This window comes from Aquarana catesbeiana, linkage group LG13 (genome assembly GCF_042186555.1).
Source record: "Aquarana catesbeiana isolate 2022-GZ linkage group LG13, ASM4218655v1, whole genome shotgun sequence".
Taxonomy (NCBI): Eukaryota; Metazoa; Chordata; class Amphibia; order Anura; family Ranidae; genus Aquarana; species Aquarana catesbeiana.
This window is the reverse complement of record NC_133336.1, coordinates 204,413,792-204,428,765: the sequence shown is the minus strand read 5'-3', so window position 1 is coordinate 204,428,765 and position 14,974 is coordinate 204,413,792. Positions and strand designations below refer to the sequence as shown.

The following is a 14,974-nucleotide window of genomic DNA, read 5'->3' as shown; positions in this document are numbered from 1 at the left end:
TGTTCATTAAGTGCAAATTCGGTGAGGTTAATTTAATTACTATTTTATTTCTGCATTGCTTCTAATTCCTTTATTTTTTCTATCTATCTTCTTACTATCTATTTTGGGGAGTTATTGCACCCAAGGACTGGCCAGTTTTTTCAATAATTTGTGTTGTCTTCTTGTACGAATGGCAGTCCATTGATTACGCTGTTGCCTGGACAACTAGAAGCCGTTGTATTCACGTACTTTAGCGTGAGGGCTATATAAACTGTCTGCCCAGGCTACGGCGCATGCTCTGAGGAAATCCCTGTGACAGATGAAATGCGTCAGCATGACGCCATCATGCCCTGCTTAGCATGCACACAGACCCACCCACCAGCTTTGGGGATTCCGCTCGCTTGCCGGCGAGGCTCACCTTACAGACCTGGGAAGTGGATGACGATCTATACCGCTCATATGCGGCACTCCTCAATTCAACACCACTACCCCCGATCGTCACTGTATGTATCCCGCCAACAGATGAATGCTTAGCTGTATGGAGATGGTCTGAGAAGGACCCAACTGTCCTGCATGGTCCGAGATGGTCTGAGATGGATCCAATTGTTCTGCATGCCTGCTGCATATCGGTGTCTACGGAGTGGTGAGATTGAATCCACTTATTCCCCACATGGGAATGCTATATCTATACAAAAGTGTGTTTCTCTCCCCGAATTAGCACCAAGGCTGTGACTGACCATAAGTATCTACTCAGGCACATTCCCATCTCTACTTACTCACAGCACTCTGCATAGGACATTAATCCTACATTACTGGCCACCTGGTTCATTGCATCTAACTTTACTAACTGCAGTTAACTATCACTGTGGCCCTTATTGCAGGACATTCATCAATCTTGATGTTAGCATTCTGCTGGTGGATCCCCATCATTTACGACTGCACACACCTACCTCCCTGTTACATACAGCAATCATATGCATATACTGAAAAGACTTGCTTCTTCGTTTTGATTAGTAGTGTGTATGTGTGTGTTTAGTGGTGGCCATCTGTGTTTTGTCCCTAGAAAACGTTGTCTATTTTATTTAATGGTGACGGTTTTTTGGTTCATTATTTATCACATTGTCTGATTTTTTTGATTGGTGTATATGTGAATCTGTTTCAATTAAATTTTTGCTATATTGCCTGTTCCTCATCGATGAATTCTTTTCGGGTGGAACTGGTATCCAATCCCGTTCTCTTCCCTTTGTTTTTCTGATATGCTCGTTTAATTCAGAGGAACACAACCATCTGCACGCCTCAGAGCCTTGGGTGCTCGCAATTAGCTCAATACAAAACACAGGTGTTATTAGTATTCTATCCTCACCTGTTGCTACTAATATTGAATTAAGCAAAGTTATTAGTTCATTTACTCCTGTGTTGTTTATATTGGGTTGCCATATCTGATGGAACACCTGGAGCTCTGGTAGTGTCCTCTTACATCCAATTGTGATGGGAGAAATGCAAAAGCACACAAAGGCCTGGAAGCGTTCAGACATGTGTCAGCAGTACCCAGTATAACTTCCTTGTAACAAGATGTTCTTTTCTGAATTAAGTGTTCAAAGCACCCAGAATTATTTTATGTACTTATCCAAAAAAATGAAGTTACATTATAACATCAGATATGAAACAATAATAAGATCTATTTTCCAGAAATACCGATCAATGGAAAAAGACCCGTCTTCCTTCTCTCACACCTTGTTACAAGATATTCGGGATCGGGGAAGAAAAGCTGTGATTGGACTCTGGAAATGTCTCTATGCAGTACAGAAAGATCATCCTCATCCTAATTTATTGTCTGTTCTGGATGAGATCACACAGACAGGTAACAGGACTTTGTGATAAAATAATGATTGATACTAATTCTCCCAAATTAATGATTGGCACTAATTATCCCAAATTAATGATTGACACTAATTATCCCAAAATAATGATTGACACCAATTATCCCAAGTGTGCCTCCATTGTCAGTGATAAACACAGTACACATACACCGCACTCCTCACCACTATCTTTGTTCTCTTCTTTTCTCTATGGCAGATTTGTTCTTGTTCCCATTTTCAAACAAATCCTCACTGTCAGATCAGAATTTGTATTTTTTTAACAGTATAGATAGGATTTCTAATAATGTCTTTTTTATGGACTGTAAACCATGTGACCACATTACTCCTCCCCCTTTCTCTGGTACACCATGTCCAGTCTCCTAACTACTAAAATAATTATATGTGAAAACTGATATTAGATTATAATGAAACAACCTTGTTTTAGAAAATCATTCTTTACTGCACATTGGAATGGAGAGGTTATAAAACTGGAAAGTGAATGTAAACCCTAAAAAATATTAAATGTGTCATTGGAAGTGATTTGTTATATCGGTTTTATTTGTACAAAAAATATTGTGTAGCAAAGTTTGTTTCCTTTTTCAGAGTTGTGCACAATTTTAAAGGCCAAGATCACTTTTCCAGAAAATAGTCTATGCAGTCAGTCATGGGGTCCCAGTAGTTATTAACTGCTTGCCGACCAGCCACTGCAGTTGTACTGTGGCAGGTTGGCTCAGCTGTATAAATCGCTGTCATTGTATGTTGGGCGTGTACACGGCAAACTGTGCCGATTCGCTAGCGGGGGAGCCAGCCAGCAGGTCCACCCGCAATCCCTCCAGGGAGAGGCAGAACGGGGATCTGCCAGTGTAAACAAACAGATCCCCGTTCTGTCAGGGAAGTAGAGTGAGATTGTCTGTTCCTAGTGATTAGGAACAGCAATCTCTCTCTTCCTCCAGTTAGCCCAGCCCCCATACAGTTAGAAACACCTCTCAGGGAACACATTTAACCCCTTGATCACCACTAGTGTTAACCCCTTCCCTGCCAGTGTTATTTATACAGTATTCAGTGCATTTTTATATGGTCCCAAAAAAGTGTCAAAAGTGTCTAATTTGTCCGCTGCAATGTTGTAGTCCCACTAAAATTGGCAGATCGCCACCATTACTAGTAAAAAAAATAATAAAAAGGCCATAAATATATCCCCATATTTTGGAGATGCAAGAACTTTTGCGCGAACCAATCAATATACGCTAATTTGGCTTTTTTTTACCAAAAATATGTAGCAGAATATATATCAGCCTAAACTAAAGAAGAAATTTGTTTTTTTTACATTTTTGGGGGATATTTATTATAGCAAAAAGTAAAAAATATTGTTTTTTTTCAAAATTGTTGCTCTTTTTTTGTTTATAGCACAAAATATAAAAACCGCAGAGGTGATCAAATACCACCAAAAGAAATCTCTATTTGTGGGGAAAAAGGACATCAATTTTGTTTGGGTACAACGTCACACGACCACGCAATTGTCAGTTAAAGGGATGCAGTGCCGAATCGCAAAAAATGGCCTGGTCAGGAAGGGGTAAATTCTTCCGGGGCTGAAGTGGTTAAAGACGACCCTGGTAAAGGTCCCCATATTCTGACCATATATAAATATATAGAAGTGATCTGATTAATATTGTGTTCTGACTGCTTGTATGGAACATATATCAATATTATACCAGCCATGTTAGATCATAGTGTATTAACCCTTTCACTGCCAGGGCTGTTTTTCCATATTTCTTTTCATACATGTTAAATAAGAAAGCCAGCATGGCGGCCTGAATTTATGGGAGGAGCCCGGGGTGTATTTAAGCAGAACACTCGCCCATGCTCCTGGTCAGTTCCAGTGTGTGATACCCTCCCCCCATTTTTCCCCCTTTTCAGGGCACTTCTCAGCACATTTCTCTCCACAATCATTCATTACTTATCTTGGGTATGCCCCTTTTTCTTGGCATACCGGCCAGATGACCAAGGCACACCTCAGGTCTATTTTATGTTTTAACCACTTCAATACCGGCCTATTGTCAAATGACGTCCACAGATGGGATCTCCCATCCTGGGTGGATGTCATATGACGCCTCGGGTTCCCGGCCGTCTAGGGGGGGCACGCTCGCATGCTTGCGCGCCCGCCACTTTGCTCGGGACCTGGTGCGTATGCCCGGCGGCCGCGATGTCCGCCGGGCACCCGCGATTGCCCGTTTACCGGGCCGGACCATGAATCTCTGTGTGTAAACACACAGATCCATGTCCTGTCAGCTCAGAGGAGACTGATCTGTGTTCCCAGAACGGAGGAACACTGATCGGTCTCCTCCCCTTGTGCGTCCCCTCCCCCTACAGTTAGAAGCATTCCCTAGGAAACACATTTAACCCCTCCCCGTCCCTTAGTGGTTAACCCCTTCACTGCCTGTCACATTTACACAGTAATCAATGCAATAAATGTGAATGATCCCAAAAATGTGTCAAAAGTGTCCGATGTGTCCGCCATAATGTCGCAGTCAAGAAAAAAAAAATGTGATCGTCGCTATTACTAAATATTTTTTTTTTAAAAATGCCATAAATCTATCCCATATTTTATAGACACTATAACTTTTGTGCAAACCCATCAATATACGCTTATTGCGATTTTTTTTTTTACCAAAAATATGTAGAAGAATACATATCGGCCAAAACTGAGGAAAAAAATTGTTTTTTTTTTTTAAAAATTGGGATATTTATTATAGCAAAAAGTAAAAAATATTGTGTTTTTTTCAAAATTGTCGCTCTTCTTTTTTTTATAGCGCAAAAAATAAAAACCACAGAGGTGATCAAATACCACCAAAAGAAAGCTCTATTTGTGGGGGGAAAAAGGACGTCAATTTTGTTTGGGTACAACGTCGCACAACCACGCAACTGTCAATTAAAATGCGACATCGCTGAAAACTAAAAATTGGTCTGGGAAGGAAGGGGGTGAAAATGCCTGGTATTGAATCGGTTAAGTCTTGTCGCATGTTTATGTGTTCCATAGTTGTCTCGGTCATAGGGCCATGACCATTAATGGCACATTTTAGGCCTAAAGATTAGTTAAAATCCCCACACATTATATATATTCTGAAGGCAACAGTTTATCAAACATATTTTCAGTACAAAAAAAAAAATTAGTGCACAAAAACACAATATATTGCTATTTTTTTAAATAAAATATACATTTTGTGGTATAGATACCCAAAGGGTCAAACCTTAAAACTAATCTCCAGCTTTACTTTAACTAATTTGTTTGGTCCATGCTGGCCCAAGTGCACTGTATAAACTCTCCACAGCGCTTTGTTCTGGCTATGGGACTTGAACATCCCATTCCACATCATGACATCATCCACCCACCTCTCCACCTCAGCCAATCAGAGGAAGCTTTGCATTTATTCATGCAGTTCACACAGTGTGCCCATCAGGTGCACATGTTAGTGTAGGAAAGCATTTCACAACCTTTTTCTAGTCAAGGCACCCTTGAAAAGTATTTTCAGTCTCACACCACCCCAATCAAAGGCTTGGCTCACATTGCTGCATGTCACAAAATTGCATGTATTCCTGACACACAGACAAACACACTGCTCATTACCAGATGTGCAGGGGTGACTGTGACGGACTTCCATACTCAAGAGGAGTATGTGCGCTGTATGAGCTTCCCTTGCCCGGTACCAGCATGATCCAAGATTCCTTAGCCCACCCAATTACTTGTCGAGACATCAGTGTAGGGTGGTGGAAAACATAAGACTGTTTATTAAAACACAGGTACAGAGAGATATACACTCAGGGGACAATCCCCCCTTCTTTGCATAATGACAAAGGGTGGGGTAAACTACATTCAGTAACAAGAGACAAATAGACAGCCATTAGGAAGGGCTGCAGGAGAAATTCCCCCTCCCCTCTCACAGCTAATCCACATACACATATACATCCCATAATACTTTGCTCCCAAGGTAGACAGAAACAATAGAACAATGGGATACAGCCAATTAAAGAGGAACTGCAGTCTGCTCACATAATTTGTAATAAAACATCTTTGCCATTCTGAAGCTTCCCTCCAACCACTTTGCATAATATTTTATATATACAGTGATTCTGTACTTGCAAAATATGCTGCAGAAATCTCTCTCCACTAAGTCTGGCTGCAGCCATTTTACCTGTGGGCAGCTGAAGCTGCTGCCTGTTCACTTCCTGGATTTACACAGACACACAGAGGCACACCTTCAGCTCTGCAGCCCTGCATTGACCCTCTTATGACTTCTCCCCCTCCCTTCCTGGCAAACTCTCACAAGAGTGAGCGAAAGAGCTGTGGATGATGTCATTAGCCTAGGCTTTTTTGCCACACTTGATCTGCTTGTTGTAAAGTTTGCAAATTGCAACAGTGCGATCGGCTGCACATGTGCTAAAAAAGGCCCAAACAGCTGAGCTATGGGAAGTGAGCCGGGAGATCACAGCTCCATAATCTGATGGAATGGGGTGACTGCTCTCTACTCTTCCATGATGGCTGCCTCATTGGGGTTGTGCCTCCCTCTCAATTTCCTCCTCTGGTCTATCCGGCACCCAAGTTCCATCAGTGACCCAATCATCATCATCCCCTCCATCCTCACCATCACTGGAGCCAACTTGGCAATACGCTGTGGCTGGGTGAACATAACTGCCAATTTGTTGTTAACCAGTGTTCTCCCATGTAGGCTCATGTTCCTACCTTCCCAAACTTCAGATCCAAGTAATGGCTGTGCATCATCAAGGAGCAAGTGGCTGATGCTGTGTTCAAATAACTCAGCTGACTCCTCCATGCCTGATGCTGGGGCTATGGCAGGAGTAGCTGTGGACAAGGAGGCAGATTTAGCCACTCTGGGAGCTGTGGTGGACTGCGCGCCAATCTCTGCTTGTGTGACAGAGGATGAGGATGGTTTAGTAAGCCAGTCCACCACCTCCTCTGCATGCTGTGGCTGGATATCAGGGCAACATCACTAAACAGAGGAAATGGTGCCCTCCCCGAGGATGGACTACGTCCACCTTTGCCCGTGGACACAGATGCTGTTGGCCAACTGGGCCCCTCACAGTGCCATGGGAATGTTCGCTTCTTCTTGTTGGCCACCCAAACATGATGTGGGGCTTATTACTGAATTATATTAGAGACAGGGAAATGTGTACTTTGATGCACTTTAATCAATAGAAAGAGGTGTTTGGTTAACTTTAACTTGGTTAACAGACACACTCCACTTCAATTCCATTTGCACACAGTAAAACTTAACAAACACGGTGATGGGAAGAGGGTGCTCTGAAAAAAAGACTGAGCAGAGATATTAGTCCACAGAGATGGTGGTGTTGATCAGGCAAAGAGCAGGCTAGGATGGCACTTGAGCAGCACTCCAAGAGGGAAGCAAAAACTCTGGCAAATTAAAAACAAACAGACACTTCTAAGTGCAGTAACACAAAGCTTAATTTATTGCCCAAGGATAAAATCACACTTACTAGAAATCAGTGGCGGCTGGTGAAGTTTTAGGATGGGGGGGCGCCAGACCCCGCCCTTCCTTTTTGACCCCTCCCACTTGGTGAAAATGGGCGTGGTTTCGGCGAAATAGTGGGCATGGCTCTAAGGTGGTGTGGTTAGCGTCTGAGATGAACGAGGGATGGAGGGAGAGAGGGACAGCAAGCCTAGATCCTACACAACAATAGAAATGTGTATTCTACAAAGTTTAACAATCAGCCTCTGTTCCCATTAAATACAGCCTCTGTCCCCCCCAAATGCAGCATGCCTGTGTCCCATTAAATGCAGCCTCTGTTCCCCCAAATGCAGCCTCTGTCCCCCCAAATGCAGCATGCCTGTGTCCCATTAAATGCAGCCTCTGTCCCCCCAAATGCAGCCTCTGTCCCCCCAAATGCAGCCTCTGTCCCCCCCCCAAATACAGCATGCCTGTGTCCCCCCCAATGAAGCCTCTGCCCCCCAAATGCAGCCTCTGTCCCCCCAAATGCAACCTCTGCCCCCCCCCAAAAAACAGCCTCTGTCCCCTTACATCAGAGTTGCCATCAGTGTCCCCCCACAGCATGTGCCCCCCACAGCAGGTGTCCCCCATCAGAGCCCCCCACAGCAGGTGTCCCCCATCAGAGCCCCCAACAGCAGGTGTCCCCTTTAGAGCCCCCCCAGCAGGTGTCCCCCACAGCAGGGTGTCTCCATCAGAGTCCCCCCACAGCAGGTGTCCCCCACAGCAGGGTGTCTCCATCAGAGTCCCCCCACAGCAGGTGTCCCCATCAAAGTCCCCCCACAGCAGGTGTCCCCCATTTGTTCATTTGACGCAGTTTTAGTGTGAATAAATTGATCTTTTTAACGGTACTACACTATTGGAGCATTTCTTTTATCTCATATATGAATTCACGATTATGAGGAGGAAAGCCAGTGTGTAGCAGTGGAGATCTGGAACACTTGTTTTTTTTTTTTTTTACTTTTTTTTGCTTTTTTTTTTGCCCCCTATGGACAGGCCACCACTGCTAGAACTAGAAAAGGGAAAAACTGGTAGGCAAAACACACTTCACAGTAGTATGGAAAACAGCATGGCACACTGAACAGGATACAAAGTGAAACCACAACACGGCCACGGCGGACCCAGGGAGTATTCAAGTGCTGGTCATGAAATATGTCGGGGCGTAGCTGTCTGGCAATCTAACACTTAGATTAGAGGAAGGAGTGATGGGTGACGGAGCGGGGGATCGGCCGAGGGACGGGTCGCTGCAGGCGGGTGAGACGTACTCCAGCTTCCATACTCCCTGGGTCCGTCGTGGCCGTGTGTTGTGGTTTCGCTTTGTATCCTGTGCAGTGTGCCGTGCTGTTTTCCATACTACTGTGAAGTGTGTTTTGCCTACCAGTTTTTATTTGAATGTGAGTTCATTTGACGCAGTTTTAGTGTGAATAAATTGATCTTTTTAACGGTACTACATTATTGGAGCATTTCTTTTATCTCATATATGAATTCACGATTATGAGGAGGAAAGCCAGTGTGTAGCAGTAGAGATCTGGAACGCATGCTAACCCCCATGAGAGTGGGTTGAGGCTCTGTTCGGCCAAACACGAGAGTGGGAGGCCTTAACAGCTGGTGAGTTTGAATTTCAGACGGGAGTGGAATCACGTCACTGAGGTGTGGTGAAATTTGCAGATCACAGCAGAACGATTTTGAGGACACCTGAACTTTCTTCCTGGAGTGGTGTTTTCTTGTCACACATTATCATCACTGTTTTTGTGGACTATTTTTGGATTTTTTTTATTTCACTTTGGAATTTATTTATTTAATATATTATTATTTAATTTTTAGTTTTAGTTTTCATATACTATTCTATTTTTAGTTTTTATATATTTTTCAAGTGACTATATATTGTAGGAACTATTTGTTTTTTTTCACGTGGTGTATGGTAATATATATTCATCACATATTAGTTGGAATATTGGGGGACATTTATTTTGTTGTACACACGGGAGTGTTCTATTCATTTAGATCACTAATACTATATGTGTTATAAGAGGGAGTGCTAAGTTATGATGCATCACCTTTGAGATTCAGCACATCTCTAACTCACCCCAAGGTACTAAGAACAGTGAGGTTTTAAGCAATTTTTTTATTTTATTTATTTATTTATTTTTTTCCATCATTGTTATAGTTAGCGCCGCTATCTATCTGCACCATTGGAGGGTGGATTCTGTTTATATATGATTTGATATTTAAAGAGGAGTTCCACCCAGGAAAAAAAAAAAATTAAAAGTCAGCAGCTACAAATACTGCAGCTGCTGACTTTTAATTGGACACTCACCTGTCCCTGGGTCCAGCGGTGCGGGGGATCGAAGCCCCGCTCGTCCCCCCCCTCCGCTCGTCGGCGCCGGCATTTCAACTGTGGGCGCCGGGCTGTGGCTTCACAGCCTGGCACCCACTGCGCATGCACGAGCGGCGCCGAGCGCCGTGATTGGCCGCTCAATCACCTGGGACCTGCACAGGGTCCCAGATGATTGACAGCAGGGAGGGAGAAGAGCCAAGCCCTTCCTGTGCCAGGGGGAAGTGATGTCACCAGCCCAGGCAGACGAAGGGGCAGACTACGAGGGACCACCTAGCAACAGGCATTTAGAGGTAAGTTAAAAAAAAAAAAATATCCAAATGTTTTTTTGTTTTTTTTTTTAGAATTTTTTAGATATTTTTGTTTTTTTGGGTGGAACCCCACTTTAAGTGGCAGCTCTATTTTGTGCTCTCTATTTCATCTAGCGCGGAGGTGGTAGTGCAGGTTTAGGCGGACTCTCCTGGTTACCTTTCAGTTTACAAAATGAATTTGTAACTCGTAATTTGTGTTCGAAATCCAATTTGGATTTGTACGAAATAAGAATTTTAGTTAGGTTCGTAAACTTTTCGTAACAATAACGACATTTTGTTATGATAAATTTATCATTATGAGGGGCTCCCACCATCCCTGTGCTGTGCTGACTTCCTGGGGTTTTTAACTTTTAGTTTTATTAACTTTTCATAACAATAACAAAAGTTCGTTATAAAAAATGTATCCGAAGTTAATAAACTAAATTTCGTACAAAATTCGTATGCATAAAAATTTGTATTTCGGATCCTCACGAATGTACGAATTTTTGGAAATTCGTACGAATTTCTGATTCATACGAAACTAATTGCACATGTCTACAGAGAAGTTGGTGTGTGGCCAACAGACTGTGGCCTGGACGGCGTGGAGCGGAATCATTTGGCCTCTAAGGAGCTCCAGATCACAGTCAGCGGGACCGGTGTGCGGATGGACCGGAGGATCCAAGATTTCTAAAGGTTTCCTGCACTACAGTTACATCAGCCATCAGAAGGAGCAGCGCGTTGTGATGGCGCCAGCTCAGAATGGCTTGAGACACCAAGAGAAGAGCCTTGCAAGCATCTGGACCTGTGTTGGTGAGTGGGCACTTGCCCAGATAAACACAGTGCACTGTTGCTATTTAAACTAGTTCCAGACTGTCGCTGGGATCTGTAGTCCCACATGAGTAGTTCATTCAGACATAGACTGTGTACAGTACAATTTCAGGGTTGTTTTCCCTGAACAGCAAAGTAATATTGAGTTGCAACATTTATTAAAGAAGAAGCTTTACCAGTGTGTTCTATGTGCAAACTTTCAGTTACCAGCACATCAGTTCTATTATTAATTTACTACCTACTAATTTCCTTACCTGGATTTACAAACACTGCAGTATAGTCTAATTAAGCTAGCTGAAGAGGAAGAAAAGAGACTTTGTCATTTCCTATACAACATCACAACTTCAGGTTCACAGAGCTGAACAGTGTACTGCAATCTAAGGGGAGCCCTTGAGTACATGATATGGACAAATGTATTGTATTTCACTGCTGCATGGTGCTTAATATTTTTCTGCAGGTTTGGTGTGTGCTCTGAGGTTGGATTAGGAAGGTGCTCAATATCAGGGCTTTATCATATTGAGCATAAGTCCCACTCTACTTGTCTGCATATGCTCCTCAAGTGACCATTGAGTTTTTGGTTTTCACATACACTTTGATTGTTATTACTTTCATTCTTTATATTGGAATGACCCCTGTGTCTAATGTGTTAAACAAGTTTCTTCAGTAAACTGTTTATGTGGTTGATTTACAACTTGTGTGAGACTCTATCTCTTACTACAGTTGGTGGAGTGACGAAGACTAAGGTGACGATAAATATACAGTATAGTGTGTTACTACTGTGTTTCTCTTTACCATTTGGGTCTTACACTAACATTACCATACAGTTGTGCCAAGGGGGTCGAGTTCATTTCTGGGGTTGGGAGGCAGAGTTCAGACCCAAACAATTATCAGCAATTCCTGAGTGATATATATATATATATATATATATATATATATATATATATACGGAAAGAGAAATGCCCCAAAAGGGATAGTATGGGCAGGGAGCCAACACAGGATTGATAAACAATAGATGCAAAAAAGTATAAAAATACAAAATATATACAGTATACAAAAATATCAACATCTAAAAGCATTGGTGAAGATGGGAACAAGGATATAGAAATGCAAGGGTAATGCTCATCTCGGCTGTGCGGCACTTACCTGTATTAAATAGCCCGGTGATGGGAGGAAACAGCACGCTTTGTCTGAACCCCTGAAGAAGGAAGTACAGTATCATGAAAAGAAATGAATCTTTTTGTGTTTTCCGAAACATGTAGGGTTGTTTTTGCAGCTACCAATTGCTTCTCACCTTGGCTTTCAGAATCATTGTTTGCTGCAGCATTTAGCAGCTGTATTTCTATATCCTTGTTCCCATCTTCACCAATGTTTTTAGATGTTGATATTTTTGTATACTGAATACAATTTGTATTTTTATACTTTTTTGCATCTATTGTTTATCGATCCTGTGTTGGCTCCCTGCCCATACTATCCCTCAGGATTAGTCTTACAAATAGTTTACTTTTCAATATTTATATATATATATATATATATATATATATATATATATACAGTATCTCACAAAAGTGAGTACACCCCTCACATTTTTGTAAATATTTGTGTATATCTTTTCATGTGACAACACTGAAGAAATGACACTTGTCTACAATGTAAAGTAGTGAGTGTACAGCTTGTATAACAGTGTAAATTTGCTGTCCCCTCAAAATAACTCAACACACAGCCATTAATGTCTAAACCGCTGGCAACAAAAGTCAGTACACCCCTAAGTGAAAATGTCCAAATTGGGCCCAAAATGTCAATTTTTTTACACAGTTATACAAGCTGTACACTCACTATATATATATATATATATATATATATATATATATATATATATATATATATATATACCATATTTATCGGCATATAACACGCGCCGACGTATAACACGCACCCCAAGTTCCCAAGTTTAAAAGGGAATTATAAGGAAAAAAATGTTTTAAGGAAAAAAACTTACATTTAAATGCCCATCAATGCAGCCTTGCACAGCGTCCATCTGCATGCTTGTCCAGTGTCATTTGCAGCCTTGGTGTCATTTGCAGCCTTGGTGTCATTTGCAGCCTTAGCAGTGTCCATTTTGCAGCCTTGCAGCTTTGTTAGTGCCGATCTGCAGCTTTGTCTGTGTCCATTTGCAGTCTTGCCCAGGCTGCAGTTAAACTGCAGTGACTTGTCAGTGTCACTGCAGTTTGAAAATGCACCGCCGGTGCCGAAATACACAGAGCCAGTTCTCGGCTCTTCTCGGCGGCTCTCGGTCACTTTCGACTCCACTCGTAGTCCCGCTCGAGATGGGCGTGACTGTGAGCGGGGCTGAGCACCGCCCATATACAGATAGCCGAGTGTACTCAGCTAGGTTTGGCTAGCTCCGCTCACAGTCACGCACAGTCCCTGTGTCCATCATAGAGCGGGACTGGGTGTGACTGTGAGCGTAGCTAGCCGAACCTAGCCGAGTACACTCGGCTATCTGTATATGGGCGCCGCTCGAGTGGAGCCGAAAGTGGCTGAGAAGAGCCAAGGACCGGCTCTGTGTATTTCGGCGCCGGCAGCGCCATTTTCAAATCGGCGGCCGGCGATCGCTCCACTCAGTCAGTGGGGGATCGCAGGGCGTATAACACGCACCCGCAATTTCCCCCTGATTTTAAGGGGAAAAAAGTGCGTGTTATACACACACATATATATATATATATATATATATATATATACACACATATATTGTACTGTATTATACTGTATATACATATATAAATATATATATGGGATCCCATACTTCAGACACCTTGAGAGAAGTAGCACGCATAAATAAAAAAAAAGGATATGTATGTATATATGTGTACATAAACAATGTCAGTATACTATACAATGCCTTGAAAAAGTATTCATACCCCTTGACATTTTCAACATTTTGTCATGTTACAACCAAAAACTTAAATGTATGTTATTGGGATTTTATATGATAGACCAACACAAAGTGGTAATTTTGAAGTGAAAGGAAAATGATAAATGGTTTTCAATTTTTGTTTACAAATAAATATGTGAAAAGTGTGTGTGTGTGTGTGTGGGGGGGGCATTTGTATAGCGCCCCCCCTAAGTCAATACTTTGTAGAACCCCCTTTCTCTGCAATTACAGCTGCAAGTCTTTTTGGGGATGTCTCTACCAACTTTGCACATCTAGAGAGGGACATTTTTGCCCATTCTTCTTTACAAAATATCTCAAGCTCTGTCAGATTGGATGGAGAGCGTCTGTGAACAGACATTTTCAAGTCTTGCCACAGATTCCCAATTGGATTTAGGTCTGGACTGTGTCTGGGCCAATCTAACACATGAATATGCTTTGATCTAAACCATTCCATTGTAGCTCTGGCTGTATGTTTCGGGTCGTTGTTCTGCTGGAAGGTGAACCTCCGCCCCAGTCTCAAGTCTTTTGCAGACTCTAATGCCCCGTACACACGGTCGGATTTTCCGATGGAAAATGTCCGATCGGAGCGTGTTGTCGGAAATTCCGACCGTGTGTGGGCTCCATCGGACATTTTCCATCGGATTTTCCGACACACAAAGTTGGACAGCAGGAGATAAAATTTTCCGACAACAAAATCCGATCGCGTCAATTCTGACCATGTGTGGCCTGTTCCGACGCACAAAGTGCCACGCATGCTCAGAAGAAATTCCGACATGGGACAGCTCGTTCTGGTAAACTTAGCGTTCGCAATGGATACAGCACTTTCGTCACGCTGCAATGTTAAAAATGGTTTAATACAGCGCACTCTCTTCTTCTTTATAATGTGACAAGAATTAAGTCGTTTTGCTGCTCATATTCACACACACTTCTCACAAAGTTTTATTTGTGTTTTTTTAGTGGGATTCCCTCAATATATTGTTATTAGTTGTCACATCTGACAGTTTTATATTTTTTATGTTTTTATTTTTTTCTTTTTAAGCCTTTTTTTTTCTTTAATGTTTGGATTTTTTCCAAGGCTGATCTCTGTTCAATGTTATTTTTATTTTTACTCCAGAATATTTTTGGGTGTGTTTTGTGTGGCAAGTTACCCCAACACCATTGATATCTTTTATTATTTAATCTCCAGGAGATTGTTTGGTGTTGGTGTCCCTTGTTCATTTCACATTGTATATTTG

The 14,974-nt window shown here is 42.2% G+C and overlaps 1 protein-coding gene across 2 annotated transcripts in view; it reads left to right on the top strand.

Annotated features, from left to right (window-relative positions):
* Window positions 1-14,974, top strand: part of LOC141117739 (NACHT, LRR and PYD domains-containing protein 3-like) — a 498,266-nt gene that overhangs the window by 172,219 nt on the left and 311,073 nt on the right. For both annotated transcript variants that reach the window (XM_073610753.1, XM_073610752.1), the window contains exon 4: window positions 1,669-1,840. In XM_073610753.1, the coding sequence (XP_073466854.1) occupies window positions 1,669-1,840 (172 nt within the window). The remainder of the gene's footprint in view (window positions 1-1,668; window positions 1,841-14,974) is intronic.